The sequence below is a fragment of the Nicotiana tomentosiformis genome, chromosome 6 (genome assembly GCF_000390325.3).
Source record: "Nicotiana tomentosiformis chromosome 6, ASM39032v3, whole genome shotgun sequence".
Classification (NCBI taxonomy): Eukaryota; Viridiplantae; Streptophyta; class Magnoliopsida; order Solanales; family Solanaceae; genus Nicotiana; species Nicotiana tomentosiformis.
Window position 1 is genome coordinate 64,394,036 of NC_090817.1, and position 23,273 is coordinate 64,417,308.

General features: G+C 39.2%; 2 protein-coding genes across 2 annotated transcripts; one reads left to right on the forward strand and one right to left on the reverse strand.

The window, feature by feature from the left end:
* Nucleotides 1–9,729: 9,729 nt before the first annotated feature.
* LOC104119883 (uncharacterized) lies at nt 9,730–14,242 on the forward strand. Its single transcript, XM_009631490.4, has 6 exons — nt 9,730–9,910; nt 10,036–10,132; nt 11,681–12,477; nt 12,625–12,736; nt 13,846–13,941; nt 14,023–14,242. Exons 1-6 carry the CDS (start codon nt 9,852–9,854, stop codon nt 14,104–14,106), a joined length of 1,245 nt encoding a protein of 414 aa, XP_009629785.1. The 5' UTR covers nt 9,730–9,851; the 3' UTR covers nt 14,107–14,242.
* A 295-nt stretch (nt 14,243–14,537) lies between these two features.
* Nucleotides 14,538–22,522, reverse strand: LOC104119886 (ABC transporter B family member 19-like). Its single transcript, XM_033652483.2, has 10 exons — nt 22,250–22,522; nt 21,947–22,001; nt 21,547–21,722; nt 20,520–20,720; nt 20,134–20,393; nt 19,705–20,018; nt 19,301–19,524; nt 17,130–17,473; nt 16,519–16,949; nt 14,538–16,342 (listed from the first exon to the last, which is right to left on the reverse strand). The coding sequence occupies exons 1-10, from the start codon at nt 22,520–22,522 to the stop codon at nt 14,862–14,864; spliced, it is 3,759 nt and encodes a 1,252-aa protein (XP_033508374.2). The 3' UTR covers nt 14,538–14,861.
* Nucleotides 22,523–23,273: the final 751 nt, after the last annotated feature.

Here is a 23,273-nt window from a genome sequence, read left to right on the forward strand (position 1 = left end):
AATCTATTTCTTATCATATTTTATCAACATATCTTAGATTTTATAATCAAAATCATGTGAATCAAAGTAGAAATTTATGAAACTTTGTCAAGATTTTAAAAAATAAGAAATTGAGTTTTCAGAGTCGATTTGGATTCGGATTTTGAAACTAATCATATATATGAACTCGTGGAGTCATGGGTAGACGGAATCTACAATCGAACCCAGGTTTTGACCGGGCGTACCCCGGGTTGACTTTTGTTGACTTTTTGGGAAAATTATAAAAAAAATTAACTTTATCTATTACAATTGAATTCCCTAGCATTGTTTGATGATATTGAGTCGATTTTGGTTAGATTTAAGTCGTGTAGAGGCGGATTTTAAGGGAAAAGTTATTTCTAAGTATTGAATTGGCCTAATTGAGGTAAGTGTCTTGCCTAACTTCGCATGGGGGAACTACCCCTTAGGATTGGTAGTGTTTGATTCAATTGTGCTAAGTAAAATTCGTGTAGCGCAAGGTGACGAGCGGGTACACGGGTTATACTTAGTATTTGACCGGCTTAGGCTACTTAGACTATTTCCATACTTTAATTGAAATACCATATTATGTTCTAAATTCTCATAGTCAAATCATCCTTAAGGTGGGACTTATGTGTGTGATTGCTTGTAGGGGAACTACGTGAAGCCCGGTGGCGTCATAAGGTGGGCTAAAGTGCATGTAGCTATTTCGAGAAAACTATTTTCAAAACCTATTTTCAAATGTAAGGCTCACGCGGCGGCATAAGGAAGGATTGTGATTGAAATCAAGAAATGTGAATACGAGACGGTACCTCGGTTGTTATTCTTGATTATACGAGGCGGTACCTCAGTTTGATTTCATTATACACGAGGTGGTACCTCGTTATGTTCCTTGCTGTTATTTCATGTTGCAAAGTGTCGTGGAAGAAATATTTCTTGTTGCTCCATTCGTTATCATTCTAGTAGTTGTAGTCTATGCATGATATTTGTATCACTTTAGTTTCTTCTTTCATGCTATTCACTTTTGATTTTTCAGTATTAGATCATGCTATCATTTTGTTTCGTATTAGTTGCTTTCTTACTTCCCATTTTATATTCATATTTCATTTTATACTATCTATTTCATATCTTTGTAGGTGTCTTGACCTAGCCTCGTCACTACTCTATTGAGGTTAAGCTTGATACTTGCTGTGTACCATTGTGGTGTACTCATACTATGCTTCTACACATCATTTTGTGCAGATCCAGGTACGTCTGCTCGTGCTGGTAGATAGAGATTTCTGCTAGTTGTTTTATCGGAGACTTCAAGGTATGCCTGCTCGGCGTTCGCAGGCCTCAGAGTCAGCTTCCTCTATTCTCATTTACTATTGTATTTACTTTTAGACAGTGATGTAGTAGTTACTCTCGTTATACTCTATAGAGCTTATGACTTGGTTCCACCGATTTTGGGGTGTGTAGTGTGAGACTTGGTTTTTGGAAAGTTTTCATCTATTTTTCAGTTATTTCCGCAATTTGTTAATTCATATCTGTTCAGTTTACATTATTGTTAGGCTTACCTAGTCGTAGAGACTAGGTGTAACTACACGACCGATTATTTTACTTTCTAGATCCTCATTCCCCTAAGTAAGACTCCCCATATGTGCTTTTACTATTTTATGACTTGCGGGAATAGTTAGTTTAGGTTTGGAAGGGTTCGGGATAAAATCGGAACACTCAGTTTCTTAATATTGGCTTTAAAGGGCTAGGTTTGACTTGGGTCAATATTTCTAGTAAACGACCTCAGAATCAGGATCTGACGTTCCTAATAGGTTCGTATGATAATTTTAAACTTGGGCGTATGTTCGGATCGGGTTTTGGATGAACCGGGAGCATTTCGGCACCTAGAGTTGAAAGTTGGTATATTGATGGTTTTAAAGTTCTTTAAATTTGGGTTGGAGTAGGTTTTGGTGTTATCGAGGTCCGTTTGGAATTCCGAGATTAGGAATAGCTCCGTAAGGTGATTTAAGATTTGCACACAAAATTTGGTATCATTCCGAGTAGTTTAAGTAATATTCGGAGTGTTAGGAGCAAATTGGAAGAACTTGAAGTTCATAGGTTGATTCGATTTGGTTTGGAGTGTGATTCTTAGTTTTGGTGTTGTTTTTCGTCTTTCGTGAGGTTGAGTAGGTCCGTTTTATGATTTCGAACTTGTTGGTATGTTTGGGTGGGGCCACGGGGCCCCCGGATGCCATTCGGACAAGGCACAAAACTCATTTGGACTTGGAAAGAATAGCTGAAGCATCAGAGTTCTGGTGCAATCGCACATGCGGAGGGCCAGCCGCAGTTGGGAGCTCGCAAAAGCGAGCCAACAGCCGCAGAAACAGCCCAGCATGGGCTTCTCAGAGATCATAGATGCGGAGCATGGTGCGCACCTACGAAAGCGCAGGTGCGATGGAAGCAACAACAGAAGTGGTCAAACCGCAGGTGTGGCACGTGCATCGCAGAAGCAGTCCCGCATAAGCGAGCTAGTGTCCGCAGATGCGAAAGTAGGCCAACTGGGGGAGATCCACATCTGATATGATATAGCCGCAGATACGGAGCCGCAAAAGCGGCCATAGAGCTGCAGAAGCGAAAGTGCTATAGGTAGTGAAGTACATTTAATACGGGACTCAGACAATTTTTGACTAATGTTTTTCATTTCTTGGGCAATTTTGGAGCTTCTTAGAGAGGGGTTTTCACCTAGCTATTGGAGGTAAATAATTTCTATCCAATATAAGTTAAATACATAGATTATGGGTAGATTGTAACATGTAAAATTGTGAAAATTATGGGTTTAGATGAACAAACCTAGGTTTTGATAAAAATAGAATTTAACCACGAAAATTATTATGGGATGGGATGATAATTATATATTTGAGCTCGTAAGGTTATGGGTTACAATTATTTTCAAATATTTTCGGAATCCGAGCATGTGGGCCCGGGGATGAATTTTAGGAATCTTCCAATTGGGATAGGGGAATCACTCTAATAGTTAGATTATGAACTTTTGAACATGTATTGATTAATTTATACAACATTTGACTAGTTTCAGGTTGTTTGGCACCTAGTTGAGGATTTAAAGCATAATTGTGGATCAGAAGCGAGCTTTGAGACAAGGTAAGTCTCTTGCCTAATCTTGTAAGAGGGAATTTACCCCATAGGTGATTAAATTACTATTTTCTCCTAATTGTGGGGGCTACATACGTACGGGGTGACGAGAGTTCGTGCGTAGCTACTAATTATGTCTATATCCGGGAAGCTTAGGACCCGAATCATGAGATACTTGTAATGTTTGCACATTATTTGTTAATTAAAGTGCCTAAATTATATTCAAACCTGATAGAGGAATTGTAAAAGACCGACTCCCACTTACTAGAGTTTTGGCGAGATACTTGACCGTTATTAAAAATTGTGCTTCTTTGTGTATTAGCTTTGTAATAGCTTTTAAATCGAATGTTTATAAAGTATCATCTCTTCTTGTGGAGTGGGCCGAACGCCTCGGCAGTAGAAATAAATGCATCTATGGTTCGTGCCGCTCGACCCTCGACAGTGTACACATTATTCTGGATTGGGCCGTATGACCTCAGCATAATCGTGCGCGATAATACTCGAAGCTTAATTATATTTGATATTATATTATGGCTTGAGATGTTAGAACTATATACGACATAAACTGACTTGGAATTTATTATTAGTGAAAGAATTATTACTCACTGCTTGTTATTGAGTATATTTAATATTTACATAATCCACGCTTATTTAGAAATTCCGTATTTTACTGTTAGCCCATAGTAAGTGTCGATGTCGACCCCTCGTCACTACTTCTTCGAGGTTAGACTAGATACTTATTGGGTACATGTGGTTTATGTACTCACGTTATACTTCTACACTACCTGTGCATAATCTGAGGCGGGTGCATCTGGCAGTCATACCGGCGCGCACCCCCGTTACCCCGAGGGCTAGTGGTGAGTTATTTCATGAGCCGTTCTGCAGCACCTAGAGACTCTCTTTTGCACTTACTTTCTGTCTACTTTTATTTCAGACAATAGTTAGAGTTTTGTATATTCTACTACTTACTCATACACTTGTGACACCAGGTCTTGGCATACATACTAGTAGACTTTATTGGAGTATTTATATCACTATGATTGCCACTCAGTTCCCTTTGTTTTATTTACTAAATTTTCTACTCCTTAGTTTCTTAATAAATAAAATTTTATTTCTTGGAAACTTATTAAAAGGAGTAATCACATAGTTAGTTCACCGTTGGCTTGCCTAACAACGACATTGGGCGCATCACGGCTTATAGGAGAAATTAGGTCGTGATAATAGGTGCCATCACGATATCCTATGGAGAAAAATTGGTGTCGTGACAAGTTGGTATCAGAGCTCTAGGTTCATAGGTGTTACGAGTCATAAGTTGGTTTAGTAGAGTCTTGCTGATCGGTACGGGGACATCTGTACTTGTCTTCGAGAAGCTACGGAACTGTTAGAAGAACTTTACTTCTTTGATTCCTTATCGTGCGAATTAGATGATTTCGAAAACTAAATCTTTGACTTTCTATTCTCTCACAGATGGTGAGGACACATGCCGTAGTATCCGACGATCAGACACCTGCGCCCCTTAATAGAGCCACGAGAGGACGGGGCGGGGGCAGATGCCAAAGACGGGCACGGGGTATAGCCAGAGCACCTTCCCAAGCTGCGACAGAGGAGCCACCAGTAGCTCCAGTCGGGGGGTAAGACATATAAGGCGCCTATGGATTCCCCTGCACATCAGGAGACCCTCGCACAGTTCATGAACATGTTCAGCACCTTAGCTGAGGCGGGGTTGATCCCACTTGCACCAGCCACATCTCAGACTGGGGGAGGAGCATAGACTCTCACGGCCCGTACCCCATAGCAACGGGTCCAAGTTGATCAGGTCCCAGAGGTTATACTGGTAAAGCCTGTTGCTCCAATTCAGCCCATGGTTAGGGGAGCAACATCTGAGGAGCAACAAGTTAGGCTCGAGAGGTTCAAGAAGTACCACCCTCCTACTTTCAGTGGTTTGGCTTCAGAGGATGCACATGGTTTTCTTGCAGAGTGCCATCGTATTCTCCGCACTATGGCATTGTGACGATAAGTGGGGTTGTATTTACTACGTTCCGGCTGAAGGGAGCAGCATATCAGTGGTGGCGGGCGTACGAGATGGGTAGCCTAGCCGTGGCAGCTTCACTTACATGGGATCTGTTTTCAGAGTTTTTATTAAGAGAGTTTGTTCCTCAGACCCTCCAGGATTCTTGGCACGTGGAGTTTGAGCGATTGCGTCAGGGTACTATGTCAGTGTCGGAGTATGCTGTCCGATTCAGTGACTTGTCTAGAAATGCACCAAACTTGGTTGCCACAGTCAGGGAGTGAGTCCGTCGATTCATCGAGAGGCTCAACCCGAGTATTAGGTTCAGTATGGCTAAGGAGTTGGAGTTAGACAATCCGTATCAGCAGGTGGTTGACATTGCACGGAGAATGTAGGGTATGCGAGACCGTGATAGAGAGGATAGGGAGGCCAAGAGGCCTCGTGGAATAGGGGGATTTAGTGGTGGCTACGCTGCAGCTTCAACCCATCATGGTAGGGGCTATGTGAGCTGCCCAGTTCATTCAGCACTTCTAGCTGCTAGTGGTGTTCCGGTTGTATCGAGGTCCAAGGTTGCACACTTTGCTCAGCCATTTTCTAGAGTACCTCCTACACGGGGTGGCTTCCGCAATCAGTCCAGCCAACCAGTCCTAGCCGCCACGCCTACCGAGAGCTTGTTTTGATTGTGGTGATACCCGCCACATGGTTAGAGACTTCTCCAGACTCAGTAGGGGTGCACCTTCCCAGAATACTCAGGCTCCACGGATTCAGTCAGGTCCGCAAACTTCTCAGGCCATGATTGCTGGCCCAGTTGCCGCTCCACCTGCTCAACCAGCTAGAGGTGGAGGTCGGGTAGGTAGAGGTCGCCCTAGAGGGGGAGGCCAGGCTAGATATTATGCTCTTCCTGCTAGGACGGAGGTGGTTGCATTCGACTCAGTTATCACACGTATTGTACCGGTTTGTCATAGAAATGCATCAGTCTTATTTGATCCAGACACCAATTATTCCTATGTATCATCTTACTTTGCTCCATATTTGGGTATATCCCGTGATTCTTTGAGTTCTCATGTTGTTTTTAGTTGTTCTTGGTGGTTTTGAGACCAGAGTTGATCTGTGGTTACTTAGTATGGTAGACTTTGATGTTATCTTGGGCATGGACTAGTTGTCGCCCTATCATGCTATTCTTGATTGTCACACCAAGACTGTGACACTGGCTATGCCAGGTTTACCACAGTTAGAGTGGAAGGGTGCATTAGATTATGTTCCTAGCAAGGTTATATCATATCTAAAGGCTCAGCGGATGGTTTAAAGGGGGTGTAATGTTTATCTAGCCTTTTTGCGGGATGTCAGTGCTGATACTCCTACCTTTGAGTCAGTTCCGGTAGTGAGAGACTTTCCAGATGTATTTTTAGTAGATCTTTTGGGAATGCCGCCCGACAGAGATATCGATTTCGGTATTGACTGTTGTCGGGCACTAAACCAATTTATATTCCACCATATCCTATGGCCCCATTAGAGCTGAAGCAGTTAAATGAGCAGTTACAAGAGTTGTTTGATAAGGGATTCATTCGACCTAGTGTGTCACCTTGGGGTGCCCCGATCTTGTTTGTGAAGAAGAAGAATGGATCTATGCGCATGTGTAAAGAATATCGTCAGTTGAACAAGGTTACAGTGAAGAACATGTATCCATTGCCACACATTGATGACCTATTTGGTCAGCTACAGGGTGCTAGAATGTTCTCCAAGATTGATTTTCGGTCAGGTTATCATCAGTTGAAGATTCGGGATTCAATATTCTAAAGACTGCCTTTAGGACTCGGTATGGTCACTACGAGTTCCTTGCGATGTCATTTGGGCTGACCAATGCCCCAGCAACATTTATACACCTAATGAACAGTGTATTCCATCCTTATCTTGATTCATTCGTCATTGTGTTTATTGATGACATCTTGGTATACTCCTGCAATCAGGAATATTATGAGCAACACTTGAGGATTGTGCTCCAGACCTTGAGAGAGAAGAAGTTATATGCAAAGTTCTCAAAGTGTGAATTCTGCCTTGATTCAGTGGTGTTTTTGGGTCATATGGTGTCTAGTGAGGGGATCAAGGTAGATTCGAAGAAGATTGAGGCGGTGCAGAGTTGTCCTAGACCATCTTCAGCTACTGAGATCCGGAGTTTCCTTGGTTTCGTCCGGTAGATTTTGTTTACTCAGTTTGTTGAGACTGCCAGGAGGATCGATCGCATCAGAGGCTAGGCTAAGGAGACGACCTTTGACAAAACGCCCCATCACATTGGAGGACTCAATGGTGCCTCGTCTGGAGGCATGGGTTCCTTTGGTAGAGGCCATCCTATGCTGGTTCAGTCAGCTTTAGAGGTTACCTATGGTACTTCACGTAGCCACAATACTTATGGATCTCGTCCCGAGCAGCTAGCATATAGTGCACCTCCATCTCCGATTAGTGCACCTCTGCTACAGAGTACCACTGTGGTTATTTAGGTCAACATCTTTTGTTCCAGGGTTAGAAATCACGTCAGTCGATGGCTTGTTACACATGTGGGGATTTGAGACACGTCGTGAAGTTTTTCCCCATGTCACAGAGTAGTATGCCACAGTAGGGTACTCGTGCCATGATTCCAGCACCGGTGGCTCCACCACCAGCACAGCCAGCTAGAGGCAGGGGTCAGGCAGCTCGAGGTAGGGTCTAATCAGTTAGAGATGGAGGCCAACCAATGAGAGGTCATCCCAAAGGTGGAGGACAGGTTGGTGGGGCTTAGCCCTGTTGTGATGCATTTCCTGCTAGACCTGAAGCGAAGTCTATCATAGATGTAGTTATTACTAGTATTATCTCAGTCTATCATAGAGATGCTTCCGTGTTGTTTGATCGAGGTTCCACATATTCTTATGTGTCTTCATATTTTGATTCGCATTTGAGTATGCTTCGTGATTGTTTTGATATTCCTATTTTCGTGTTTAAACTAGTTGAAGATTCTATAGTGGTTGATCGGGTGTACATGTGTTGTTATTATTAAGGGTTTTGATACATTAGTTGATCTTTTGTTGTTGAATGTGGTGGATTTTGAGGTCATTATTTGTATGGATTGGTTGTCCTTGTCTCACGCTATCTTGGATTGTCATGCTAAGATTATTACTTTACCCATGCTAGGGTTGCTTAGACTAGAGTGGATAGGGACCCACGGTCACTCCACTAGCAGGGTGGTTTCATATTTGAAGGCTTGGGGTATGGTCGAGAAGAGGTGTTTGGCGTATTTGTCTTATATCCGTAATTCTAGTTCAGAGATTCCTTCTATGGATTTGGTACCGGTTGTTAGTAAATATCTATCACCCCGAACCTGGGGGGCGAGACCGACAACTGGTGCCTCACTTAACCTTGCATACCAACTTGCGACTGAGGGACTCTGAACATACAATGTCATAATTTGGCTATGGTGCCACATTGCAAGACAATTTGCAAAACAAAATATAAAAATGAACGGAAACTAGCTCTGACTAGACATCAATATAAATCTGGGCTGACAAGGCCGTCATAACTACTACAACTGACAAACCAACAAATATACATACAAGGCCTACAAGCCCAAAATACTGCACCAACATCACTAGTACCAACATCAACACAACCATTTTCATCATCTCCACCTTCACTCTCTAGACGGAGCTTAGAAAAAAATATAAACAATTGTAGCAAAATATTTTTTTAATATTGTCTAAGAGATTTTTTGTTGAAGCTTTTTCCAAAAGGAAGAAGAATATTTTGGTGATAAAGCGGATATTACAAGAAAAAATGCATTTAAAATGAAACCAAAAACAAATGATAGTTCATTTATTCGGCTACTGAATTGGCCAAATTACGTTTTTCCTTTTTTCCCATCACATTGTGTTAGTACATATTTTGGGACTGGACTAATCGGGATTAACATCGGGAGTCAAATAAGTATTTACAAAATACTGGACGGAGCCTAATTGAAATATGTATATTTAATAGTTTTGAAAATTATTACAGTGATTAAATATTTTATGAAGCGAATATTAAAAAAATATTTTGCTACAATTACTTATATTTTCCCCTAAGCTCGGTCTAGAGAGTGAAGGTGGAAATGGTGAAAATGGTGGTGGTCATGGCGGTGTTGGTGGTGGCACTAGTGGTGAAGGGATATGAGGTGCTAGTGGTGGACGAAAAAGGAAAGGTGAGGAATAAAATGGGTTGGGGGCAGTGAGGTGACATGTCACGTGGTCAAAAAATGTTAATGCCACGTGGAATTTAGCGTTCACCTTGGATAATGTTAACGAAAGAAGCATATATTTGATCCAATTATATAACAGGAGAAATATATTCAAACACAAAATATAATAGAGGATAAACTTGATCCTTTTCTTATAGTAAAGGGGTAAATTTTGAACCTTTTCCCTATAGTGGTAGGGCGGGCAGCGTTTTTCTTTCTTTTCAGATTAAAAATCACGTGCTATGCACACGGATTTTGTTGTACAGTTAATTTTAGACGAAAATGTTAACTATGGACCAAACTTGTTCATTTTAGGACACATGAGGGATGTTGTTTGTTAGCTATAATACATTAAGGATGCACTTGAATCTGCAACTATACTTTAAAGGATGATTTTCGTCAAAACCTCGAATTCCCATTGCCAAGACTTAAATTCAAACATCTATTAAGGTTTCCTCCGCACTCCTTTCTTGCCTTGACATGGACTTGTCAACTTGCCCTTTCTGTAATCTCACAGTTCTCACCCTTGAACTCGAAAGGTATACCCGTAAAACTTCGCTTGTCTACTCTTCTTTTCTTTGTGCTTGTTTGTTATTCTGTTATGTTCTATGCCAATTGCTAATTTTTTCTTTCACATGTTCTAAATTTGACACTATTAATACAGACACGCAAACAGTCACTTCGACGATGAAGACATTTCCAAGGACTTGGAATTGGCACAAGAAATTTCCCTTGCTTCCTCAAGTCCATCTTATTTCCAGGTACCCCTTTTTCTCTTTGTGAATTAACTATTAATACTGCTCTTTTATTAGATCTTTGATAATCCCTGGAAATTATTAATTTGACTATCTACACAATGGCCATCACCATTTTTGTAACCCTTAGGGGCAGTGAGGGGCATATTTGACTAATGACCCTCTTTGGGGCGAAGACTCCAAAATCTAAAAGTAGGGTTAGGGTTTCAAACTTCTCGTTAATAATAGGGTAAGCTTTCGAACTGCCGTTGGCAATGTGGGATGGATAAGCATCTTTACCAATGATGTGGGTGCTTTTGTTATTTGCTAGTTGGTTTTATCATTAGGAAGGAGCTTTGGAGCAACACTAAAGTTGTCTCCCTCTGACCTACATGTCACGAGTTCGAGCCATGGAATGAACCATTAATATTTGCATCAGAGTAGGCTTCCTACATTACAGCCCTTGGGGTGCGTCCCTTCCCCGGACCTGTGTGAACGCGAGATGCTTCTTGCACCAAGCTGCCCTTTTCTTAATCATTTCGTAGATAACCTTATAGTCTGAAATTGGTTAATGTCTCTTGTAAATATATCTTTAATTGTAACTATGATTGCAAAATTTCATATGGAAGATTCTTCTATGTGGATCTGGAAGAAGCTGGTTTTTAGACTTCCTAATAAGTTATTTTTCGAGAAAGGTAAGAACTTGAATACATCTATCATTAGCACAAAGGCAGTGCTAAATGCTGTGTTACTGTTAAAAAACAAGAAAGTGTATCCCTGTTCTTCTTACAAGGACTCTGTAGCGTCTAGGATAGACTATGCATCATCTACAAGTTGTCCTTCTAACAATTTACAAGGACTTCTTAATAAAATATGCATAACACTTAGGTTTTGCCTAACTTTCTGTTTTAATCGTGACTTCTGCTATGTTGCATTCTGAAGGGTTTTTTCCCCTCCTTAATTAAATTAAAACTTTTAAGGATTTGCCTAACTTTTTGACATTATTTATAACTTTTGTTAAGTTACAATTTGAAGGAGGAATTGAAGATCATTTCCTCCTTCAAATTTTATTATATTTTTAATGATTTCTTAGCTTTTTGACATTATTTGTTACCTTTGTTAAGTTACATTGAAGGGCTTATTCTTCTTTCATATTTAGTTAATTTTTTTAAGGATTTGCCTAACTTTTTTGATGTTACCTGTAACTTTGTTAAGTTATGTTTTGAAGGTTTTCTTTCCTCCTTCAAATTTAATCAAATATTTTGAGAATTTTCCTAACTTTTTTCAGCGTTACACTTTGAGTTTCTTTTCTTTTCCTCCGTCAAATTTTATAAAACTGTTTCTACCTCCATATAATTTTGGAGTCAAATTTGTATTTTTTGGCTGCAAATGTTTAAGAATTTTAGAGCATTAAAATTTCTAATATTCTTAGTGTATTTTAAATTGGTAAAATTTGTCGTCCAAAAATGGCTTGTTACATAAGATGGGATATAGGGTCCTAAAAATAATGAAAAGGTTGTAACCTTGTTTTTTGCTAGCTCTAACTTTCTAAAGACTTGTTTACATGATCATCAGGTTGATGATGCCATGCAGTGTGAAACCAGTTCTCGGAAGAATCATGAGAATAGTTTCTTGAAATGTGATGCCAAAAATTGCACACCCGGAGAGAAAGATCTAACTGAAGAGATAAGGATTTTAGCTAGTGTGCAGATCAAGGAAATCTGCCCTCAGATTGGACAAGGCTCGATGGATTTGTTGAAGAACTGTTTAGAGTTGGAGACTGAAAAGACCACCACTATTTTGTGTGGTTTTGTTGATCATTTTCAAAGCAGCCCTTCAGAGGATTTTGGGTGGGGTTGTGGGTGGCGTAATATCCAGATGCTTAGTTCTCACTTGCTTAAGCAACATCAAGAAGCAAGGGAGGTGTTGTATGGAGGTTCTGGGTTTGTACCTGACATCCCTTCACTCCAAAGATGGCTTGAAATTGCTTGGCAAAGAGGCTTTGATAAACAGGGCTCAGAAGACTTTGATCGAGCAATTTATGGCAAAAGAAATTGGATTGGAACAACAGAATGTGCTACACTCTTCCGTTCGTTTGGCGTTCGGGCCAGAATAGTGGACTTTATAAGCCGTGACTCTAGGTCTAATGGAGTCGGGAATTATGTCAGCAAGATGTCACCGCAGGTTTATGGACCAATGGATAGATATCTGTCCAAAAAGAAAAATGATATATCTGAGGCTGTTTCTATTTCGTACGATGTAAAGGCTAAGCCTAGGGTACAACAGGCACTCGTTGATTGGGTGTGGAGTTACTTCTGTGACAATAAATTCAAGAATTCAAGCAATCATGGTATCCTAGTGAGTCAAAAAGCGTAAGTGAATTTAGTCAACAACTATATTTCCTTGATTAACTAGGACTATGCAATCATCTTATTTTTCCATGAATTTTCTTTTCCGAGTTGTTTCATCAACATTATCTCTTTTTGTAGTGGGATCGCTTATAAGCTTCATTGAAACAGGCCCTTGTACTTCCAGCATGATGGCCATTCAAGAACCATTGTTGGGATTCAAAGTAGATGTCAGAGAAATGGGTCGATACATTACAATCTATTGATCTTAGATCCAGGTCATGTAAGTATATGCACATGCATTGATAAGCAAGTCTTTTATCACGGCTCTATTATTGCTTTGTTCTTTATGCACATCCCTGATGGCTATATTGCGATACTTCTTGAAAGGATTTTTAGTTATCCCTGATGACCATATTTGTCATATTCCTTGAAAGGTGTATGTTACATCCTTAGTCTCCTCTTCCCTAGTTAAATGATTATAATGAGTTTATTTTCTTTTATAAACCATTTTCTTGTTATCTTGCCGGTGTTACTGCCTGTTGCTATTGCTTTTTTCATCTTTCCTTGAGCTGAGGGTCTATTGGAAACAACCTCTCTACCTTCTCAAGGTAGGGGTAAGGTCTGCATTCATGCTATCCTCCCCAGACCCCACTTGTGGGATTACACTTGGTTTGTTGTTATTGTTGTATTAACTGAAGATGGAACAGCATATTACATTAGATGTTGGTTTTATGATTCAGAAAGTTGGCTATGCTTCATGACTTCCTCTTTTGGCAGTTGGGTTCATGGTTTAACCTGCTTATGTATCAATTATCATTGGTTCCAGAACTAAGAAGTCTTAAGGAATTTTAGACTTTTGCATTAAATGTGTTGTTAAGGGTATTCTTACATTATCAATACAACTGGAATTGTATTATGTGGTCTAGATAAGCACATATGAGAGATTCGTGAATGTGCTGCTCTCATTTAATATTGCTGTGCTGCAAATGTGCACACTTATTAAATGTTATCGTTTAAGGTTCTTAATCATGTTTCCTTGCATGTTGTAGTTCTCATCACTTAAGGTTAAGACATGATTTGGGAATGCCTGAAGATGGGATAGTTATCGAAATGTTTTGCTTTCTCCTCCCTCCTTCTCTTGTTGAGGTGTTGAGAAGAAATCAAATAATGCTGTTCATTGCAAAGCTATTTAATGCCCTTCCAAGTTAGGGCGAAAGCTAAAAGACTTCTGATTTTATCGTTCTTTTTACTCGTAAATTTTGTCAAAATATCAAATTGCCTGTCCCGGGGTTTTGGGGGGGGGGGGGGGGGATGTTACCTTTATGATAAATCATCTATAATATCTCTGGATTACTTACCAGAAGTTCCTTCCACTATGCCATGTCTCAGCCAACAGAATCCCTGGCAAAATCTCTTAAAGAAAATGCCGGTTGGCAAAAGCTAGTAAAAAGAGGTGTCCACACCCTGAAGAAGCCATTGTATCAGGTATTACTGCATTTCAACCGTCTGGCATTTATTTGACTGTCCTGTTTTATGCTATCAATTAACACATTATTTCTCTTGCAGTTGTGTTTTATTGATCCTGGAATTGCCTCTGGGGAAGAGATGGAAAGACTAAAGAATCTACACAGTGTCCGCGTTGAAGTTTAGTCCTAAAATCTAAAGGATCTACAATATCCAACTTGAAATTTAGACAAAAATCTTAAAGGGGTGCTCTTTCGTTACATGTAACAATCCTGTGTACTCAGTCATTGTGGATATGAAATATAAGTTAACTGTTTTGCCATATGATTTCTGCATATAATAGCTACTTAGACACAACTCTTTTATCTACCAAAACGAGAAAAAGGATTTAGGAGGTGGAAGTGTGTTAAGGTCCCTAGTTTTGGATCTGAGTCACCAGATGATTAACAGGAAAATCAGGCCCAACACGCAGGTCTCGGCCCTTGTTCTTCTTCCTTGGCTTGCCTATGATTGCTGAATTTTGCAATTTACTAAAAGGGAATTGCAGACCTTGGAACTCATTTGAGAGAGTGTCTAATCTCTTTACTTTAAGGGAAATTCAACCTGTTTCACTGATAGACATTAACTCTCTTAAATGGCGTGTTGCAACTTACGATAGCTCGAATCGTAACAAAACAAATTTAAAAAATTATCTAGAGTCCTAACTCACTGGTTGAAATAGCAAAGTCCTAACAAAATAAAAATTGCAAGAGCTGTAATTCACTTAGGAAACTTATCTAAATCTAACTAAATAATTCAACAGCTATCAATCCCATATGGCCATACCTGCCCTATCTGGTATATCATTTCTCAACATATGCAACAGTGTGAAAACTAACAAATATATTGTTTACATGAGGGTGACCCATATCTGGTCTATTTTATGCAATTATCAGGGTGCTTCAATTCCCCCCCCCCCCCCAAATACTTTGGAGCCTAACAAATCTTGAATAAACACCATCTGTTTCTGCCATCAGGTTTGAGTGGCTACCCTTTTCTACAATCTTACCTTTGTCCATAACAATTATAGTATCTGAATTTATTACTGTGGAAAGCCTGTGTGCCACTGTGATTTGTGTCACTTTCGTGCCCCCAAAACTGTTTAGTTTCATTGATCCCAGTGCACTCACCACTGCCCTTTCTGACTCGGTATCTAAGGCACTTGTTGCTTCATCCAACAGCATTATTCTTGGCTTTTTGAGCAAGGCCCTTGCTATTGCTATTCTCTGTTTTTGCCCTCCAGAGAGTTGGGAACCCTTCTCCCCCACAAGAGTGTCATATCCGTCAGGCAAGTTACTTATAAACTCATGTATGTTTGCTGACCTTGAGACTTCCACTATTTCAGCTTCTGATGCTCTTTCACTCCCATAGCAGATATTTTCTCTAATTGAGCAGCTAAACAGGAGTGGCTCCTGTTGTACCAATCCAATCTGTGCCCTTAACTTTCTAAGATTGTAATATCTTATATCCTTGCCATCAATCAGAACTTTTCCCTCGTTAATATCATAGAATCTCAGTAACAACGCCACAATTGAAGATTTTCCAGCTCCACTTTGCCCAACAAGTGCCACCTTTAATCCAGCTTCAACTTGTAGACTGAAATTGTTGAGAACTATTACTTTTGGTCTCGATGGATAACAAAACAGGACATTTAGGAATTCAATTTCTCCTTTAATAGTTTCATGTTCTGAAGTATCTGGCGCGTCTGGTATAATTTCTGTGCACCGGTCAAGGTTTTGGAATACAGGTTTTAGTACATCTATGGCTGATAGTACTGTGGGTATCAGTGTCCATAGTTCTGTAATTGAGGGTACAGTTAGGGAGAATATCTGGTATGCCCTTATCCCATTCTCAAAGCTGGCTTGGTTCCTGTCGACAAGAATTGTTGTGTACCACAAGGCTACTGCATGAGCTATGTTCCATAAGCAGAGAGAGGTGCCTTGGATAATTCCAAATTTGATGCTTTCTGTCTTCCCTTTCCTAAGTGGCCTCTTCAAAGACAGTTTGGCCTTCTCGAGTATCTGCTCTTCGTGGCAAAAAGACGCAACAGTCTTTATATTAGTTGCAGATTCAGAAGCTAGGGCAACAAGTTCTGAGTGTGCTAGAGTACCATCATCAGAAAATCCTTTAGCTGACTTTGCTTGAATGAGGCCACCTATGAAGTGGCATGGCATCACAGCCCAGGCTACCAGACTCATTCTCCAATTAACTATCATGCTGACAGTTGTTGCAATCACTATGGATGAAATGCACTGAACAATGACAGACATGCGGTCAGATATTATGATCTTGACTGTGAATGTGTCACTGACTATCCTTGATGTAAGTGATCCAATACCGTTTTCGGGCTTTTCAAACCAAGCTAATTCATTTCGTAGTGTGGCTGCAAATAATTTTTGAAATATCATAAACCTCAACTTTTATATTGGTAAAACAAAAAGTTTCTGCGTAGGGAACAAAACTGAAGGTAAAATAGCCATGGAGAAAAGAGGAAATGGAAGAAAACAAAAACAGAAATTGATGTATCTGATCTTCCAGGAGTTCATGTAAGTAGGATACCTGTATACAAAGCTCGCCTGAGATTTGTCATGGCCTTTTCTCCAACTATTCCAAATAAGTAATGCTGCAAAGTGTTAGCAAACAAAGAAAGCACCCCAATTGAAGCAAATATTGCTGAATACAGAGCTACTTTCTCCTTTGAATCAGGATGGTAATATGCCACTCCTATCGTAATGATGAAGTACCCAAAAAAAGGTTTGGAGATGCCTGCAAAAGCTGCTGCTAAGGAGCCAATAGTAGTCTTTATGATCTCTTTCTCAGTCAAGGCAAACCAGATTCTGAAGAATATATGTGTTTCTTTTTTCTGGATGTGCTCCTTCTCAGGAAGTTCCTTAACCTCTCTTTTGCTTTCCCTTGGCTCATCATGTTGCTCATCGTCCTGAGATGAATCCTCTTTTATGGGAAGAGTTTTCTTTTTTGTAACTTCCGACCTGTCAATTAAATGTATTTCATTTAAGTTCAACCAGTTTAATTTGTAACGATGAATATGTATTTGTTGTTGTTTGTTGGCAGTACCTCCTTGGTACTTGCCTTAATAAAATTACCTTATTTTATCCAAATAAAGGAAAAAGAAATTGTAACGATGAATATGAAGTGGAGTATAATCTGACCTGGTTTGACATTCTTCACTGATGTGCTGCATGCTAAATAAGCTATTGTAGAATGTACTCGTATCTAATAGGTTATGATGTGTTCCTGTCTCCACTACTTTCCCGTTCTCAACAATAGCTATCATATCTGCATTAACAATAGTTGACATTCTGTGCGCAATTAAGATGACTGTTCTGCCTTGCGCTGCTGTTTCAAGTGCTTCTTGAACTTGCTTCTCCGACTCTGTGTCAAGTGCACTGGTGGCCTCATCAAGCAAAAGAATTGGAGGATTCTTTAAGATTGATCTTGCTATTGCAATTCTTTGTTTCTGTCCACCTGATAGTTGCCGACCACTTTGCCCTACCTAGGAGAGGACATTACAAGAAAGCTAATTTAGCAGGCTTTGGTTTTTTCATGGAAGCTGCGCTAATACAAGAATCAATACATAGTTTAGAATGTACTGTGAGGTCATGCCTTAAAGCTACTTTCCTTTTGATTATCATGCTGGGAGGATGACAGAGGAGCAATGAATATTTCTTCGATAAGAATTTGGAATCCTCAATTTAGGGCATTTGGCTCTTGATGTCCTACAGTAGTAATTAGTAAATTTTTATCGTTAATCGTATTCCACCGTTAGATTTCAATTTACTACTTTAGGGATTTTCTTACGTGAGTAACCCTCTTTGATTATCAAATGGTTTCATCCTTTGTCAGAGTGTACTTCTTATACGGGGTTGTATGTGGTAACCAGCTGTTCTTATTTGCCTTCTTTCTTTCATTTTCCTACTGTGCTATACAGGAAAATTGAATAAGGAAACAGCACTTTCAGGTGATCTCAGCAAATGCTCTCTTGAGCTTGTACTGCAGCTGAAATTGGTGTTCATGGAATTATATTGGTTCATTTGAATCTGTATATCTACTGTACGAAATCTGTGTGTTCTCATCCTTCTATTTAGCAATCTCTTATTGTCAATGTCTCAAAAGGAATCTAACAGGGAAGTCATTTGTCGTGGTTTGGGTAAAGGCAGTAAGACTTGCTAGGTGCACAGCTTTTTCCTCCAGGCGTTCTCAAGCCCAAGACATGCCTTTGGGTGTCCTTTTTGTTTCTGAGGTGGAGAAGCGGAAAATCCTTTTTTTATCCTGATCATGAGGAGCAAAACTTATCATGATCTGGCTTTGGTATGCAAGCTATGCTTATCAGTTCTTTTTTAATTGAATCTTGTCTTTTTAGAGTTCATAAAGGTCTAATTAGCTTCTGATTATCCCAGCTAATTAAGGATTCTCTGCAGATGAGACTTCGAGCTATGATGATGCCAAAAATTAATGCTAATATCTTTAGTTTAGAATGAGAAGTCAACACCTACGAATTTCATTAGGATGCAAACATTAGCTTTTGGTACTTGTTTTATTTCTCGAAGTGCATTTATGTTTTTGTTCTGTTTCATTTGGCCCCTTGGATGTTTCTAACTGAAATGTTGGATTTGGGAGACACTCTCAGATGTTTCTCCTCAACTTTGATTCTTTAGGAATCTACTAGGTTATGAACTAGCATGTTCAAGTAATTGTAGACAGGTGTGGTAGACTGTCTTTTTGATGAAGCTAGAAAACTCTTTCAATGTCTGAAGTATCATTGGAGGATATATAATGCTACCTAAATTCATATGGTAGCTAACTTCTTCTATTTATGAATATCCTTCTCCTCTTCCCCTCATCTTCCTCTTTTTCCTTTCTTTAGCAATACCTCTAATTGACCCTATGAATTGTAGAAACATTTTTTATTATTATACTCCCTCCGTTACAATTTATTTGAACCCATTTGACTGGGCACGGAGTTTAAGAAAAGAGAGAAGACTTTTGAATATGTGGTATAAAATGAGGCACATATATTTTGTGTGGCTATAAATCATTGCATAAAGGTAAATTGTTGCCAAATAAGGAAGGAGGTCATTCTTTTTGGCACGGACTAAAAAGGAAATAGGTTCACATAAATTGAAACAGAGGGAGTATTAATTTTCATGTTCTTTCCGGCATGATTTGCCCATTACTCCATGACCAAATAGGAAATTTAATCATTCATTTAATTGAAAATATGCAGAACTTAATACCACAAACTGTGTAGATGGCTATATTTCTTTTTTCTAGAATCAGCCTAATGAAACAGTTATCATTGTCTGAGTGCTAGTGGTCTGACCTCTGTTAGATATTGATCCGGTAACTGGGATATGAAAGCATGTGCATTTGCCAAGAGGGCAGCTCTCTCAATCTGTTGATCATCTGCGTCTATGTTTCCCATCTTAATGTTATCTTTGATGCTGCCAGCGAATAGTGATGGCTCCTGGGAAACTACTCCTATGTGTCTTCTAAGAAACTTTAAATCAAGATCCTTGATGTTGTGGTTGTCAAGGAGAATATCACCTGATGGTTTTCATACACAGTGAGTTTTTGGATTTTGTGTGATTCAGCTAATGTATTTGATTGATGCAGTATGAACATTATGAAGCTTTTAGACATTTAGATGTGAAACATTTCTTTTGTCAGATGCTCTTGCAAATTCAGCATCTGAGATTTGTAATTAATAGTGAATATATGACCAACCTCTCATGGGATCGTAAAATCTCATTAGTAGTGACATGATGGTGCTTTTACCGCACCCACTACTTCCAACAAGTGCCGCTACTTTTCCCGCTGGAATTGTCAAAGAAAACCCTTGAAGAACCAACTTCTCCTGCCGTGATGGGTAAGCAAAGTGTACATCCTGTATCTTGATATTGCCATCGATTACTTCAAATGTCATCCTTCCGGAGTCAGCATTTATTGTGGGTTTTCTGTCGATCATCTGGAAAACTTCTCTTCCGGCTGCTTTTGCTTGATTGAAGATTTGTATATCTGGTGCAGCATACGTAAGTGATCTGAAATTTGAGAAAGAGAACAAAAACTCATCTAGTTGCTGTTTCTAAGGTACTTGGTTTTTCTCTTTCATAATACGAAGTGTCTGTATATAGAATATGAAGTTTTGGCTCTTACATTGCTCCAAAGAGGATGCTCATAACTGCAGCTATGACATCTCCTCCACTGGACCTCCTGGCTGCTACTACAACAGCTCCCACCCACACAATAAGAGCCCACGAACTGAAAGTTATAGTTTGGAACATGCCTGTCCCAAGACCTTTTATAAATGCTTCTTTCTTGCTTATGCTCATTTGTCTTTCTGTGCAGTCTGAGAACGATTTGATTGATAAATTCTCTCCAACAAAAGCAAATACAGTTCTTATCTGGGAGATCGTCTGTCATATAGCATCAGATATGCAGTATGAATAAATTGTCATCTGATATTGTAAAATAAGCTTGGCTCATTGGCCTATGCTTTATAATATGAAATTGTCACTGAAGAAATTGCTATAACTTGTCACCTGTTCTACCATTGATGTGGCCTCTGACAGGTATGTCATTTTTTTATTCGAAATCAGACTCATTCTCTTTGTATAGCTGGCGCCAGTTAACATAATCAGTGGGACAACTAGTAAGGATAGGAGTGACACTTCCCAGCAGGATATGAATGCAATCAAAACTCCAGAACCGAAAGTTGCAATGCATGATAGAAAATGTCCCAACTGTCATGGAAAAGGAAAAAATGTTAGGTTGAAATGGATGATAGCAAGGTAAGTGCTAATATTAGATTATAAATAAGTGAGAGATTTGTGAGGCTTCTTGATGTCTAAGATGTCATAAGGTAAATATTGTTAACTAAATCTTTCCAACTGTTATGGACCGTCTTTGAACTCAATTTCGTGCGACAGGCAACTGGTTCAGCTCTGAGGAAGCAATTCTAAAATCTACTGAAGTAGCTCTATCATGTGTGAGGAAATATCCATTTGTATGCTAAAATGGTCGATGCAAGCTAGCACCGAACAGGCTTTTTTTCCTTCCCTTTTTATAGCTTATTGAGCTGTTTCATCACTGATTCAATCATCAAGTTCGCTTCATCCTACGGATCTTAACTTCATTGATCACTTAAGTGCTTTCTTACTTATCATTAAACTTCATTATGAGGAGTAAGGTTCAAAAAGTTTGGTCTCGGACTTTTTTTAAAAAAACTAACAGCTCTCGTAGAAAGTAATATTCATTTCAAGTTTGGTCAACTTTGCCTGGACTGGATTAATTTCCTTCATAAGGGGTTGGTCCGTGTCCTTAAAGGGACCTGGACCGGGCGACATTCTCAACTGGACCAGCCGGGTTCTGGTGTCCAACCCATGGCCTAAAAGATTGGATAAAGCTCCTTCCTTGAGAAATTTAACCAGGCTCGACTGGCTCCTAGTGGCCTGGTCTGGTCATATTTAAGTGGAGCAGACACTTTGCATTCATGGCACCTTAAGATTAAAATAAAGCAGCATATCATAGATTGCTAATGGAAGCCAAGAATAATGTTGAGCTATTTACCTTCTCTCCTATGGTGTCCTGTATGAGTGACATGTGGTTGCTTATGCCAGTAAGTACTTTGCCACTAGTTATATCTGTATCAAAAGCCCCAATATCCTGTCTTAAGACTGCACTTAGAAATTTTAGTCTCAAGCCTGCTACTTGTCTTTGACTAGCGTACATCCAGCATCCTATTTCTGCATATCCCACATTAGCACTTTTTAACTCCAAAATCTTTCTACTGTTTCAAACCATATTCACAGTAAAATGTCGTTGCTTGGTTTTGAATTTTCAACTTGACATTTTCTAAACTGCTGTTATCATAATCTTTGCAAGACAGACTTGCTTATTGAAACTTTAGTATATAGTAATAACGTTAATTTTAAGAAAAGAATTAGTATGATATTAGTAAAGTCGTTACCCAGAACTCCAGCAGGAAATGTTGCAAAGGCCATATACCATACATAAGGAACGACCTGAAATAATTGTGAGAAAGACAGCTTAATAAGACCCCCCTTCGCCTGGTGAATAAAATAGTGAATTTTCTGTGTGGCCATAAATATTATGGAGAAACTTGTTTGAGGAATATTTCAAGTGAAGTAATGCTTTTCTCTTATAAATCTTCATTGTTTTATGTGAAATAATGTATGTTTACCTTTTATCAAACTTCAACTTTAAATATTCTTTTTTCAACTTCAACCATAGCTGAAGGTTTGAGACATACCTTTTTGAGGGCTCTAACCATAGCTGCAGTATCATCAATATTATTTCCAAATGCATCAAGGGCTTTGCCAAGAAGAAAATAGCCAACAGGCTGGGCAAGTCCATGGACAATGGAACCCAGTGTTCCCAAAGCCATTAACGTCCAGTCAAGTGCATCTGCTTCACTCAGCAGTTTGTGAAATGGCAAAGTCTCAGATCTAGCCTTCTTAATCGTGTCGTCTTCCTCCTCACCTTTTTTTCTCTGATTATCAATGGCTTCTCTAACTTGAGCCATCTTAATTTCCTCTTTTGTTGTTTTCATGCAGACATTTATATGCAGACATGCATGTTGTTGATAACGCCCACGAGGAATATTTGCTCGGATATACCTAAGATAAAATAATATACAAACAACCTTATTTAATGGTAAACCATGATTCAGTATGTTTTCAACCCGTATTCGATCAGTTACCTATTTATCTATATATTCAATGGATTAGTCCCAAGGTTATCGACAAAAGGATTTGACTAAGCCACTTCATTTCTCCTTTTGTCCAAGTAATAGTTTCATCCCCCTTTATGATTTGACTTAGGGGTGTACATATACTGGGTTAGTTCGATTTTATCAAAATCAAATCACACTAAACCAACTATATCCGTTTGGATTGGTTCGATTTTTTCAGGGTTTTGAAATTTTTTGTTACATGAATATTATTTTAATCTTACTTTGTTCAATTTATAGATAAAATTTTAATAAGTGAATATATATTTAGTAAAAATTGACAACATATGATCTATTAAATATTCTTATGGGAGAATTTTTTTTACTAACACATGATAGTTATTTAATCTAACCGGTTTGGTTTGACTTTTTGGTTTGCTGCGGTTTTCTGGTTCGGTTTGAACACCCTTAATTCGACTTAGCCAATCATCAGCCAGTACGTATTGTTTTATGCAGCTGAGGAAAACCATGATGCCAGTTCCCATCGTTATGCAAGTGCTATATTCGGTATTCAGTATTCTGCAGTATAGTCTATGAAGTATAA

Bases quoted from the DNA above. Each gene is read 5' to 3' on its own strand.
- LOC104119883 (XM_009631490.4), top strand. From the start codon at position 9,852: ATGGACTTGTCAACTTGCCCTTTCTGTAATCTCACAGTTCTCACCCTT. The intron at 9,911-10,035 runs GTATACCCGTAA...CTATTAATACAG, and splicing joins CTCACCCTTGAACTCGAAAG to ACACGCAAACAGTCACTTCG. The intron at 10,133-11,680 runs GTACCCCTTTTT...CATGATCATCAG, and splicing joins CAAGTCCATCTTATTTCCAG to GTTGATGATGCCATGCAGTG.
- LOC104119886 (XM_033652483.2), bottom strand. From the start codon at position 22,522: ATGGCTCAAGTTAGAGAAGCCATTGATAATCAGAGAAAAAAAGGTGAG. The intron at 20,394-20,519 runs GTGACAAGTTAT...GCTATATGACAG, and splicing joins CCACATCAATGGTAGAACAG to ACGATCTCCCAGATAAGAAC. The intron at 19,525-19,704 runs GTTGGTCATATA...GAAAACCATCAG, and splicing joins ATTTTACGATCCCATGAGAG to GTGATATTCTCCTTGACAAC.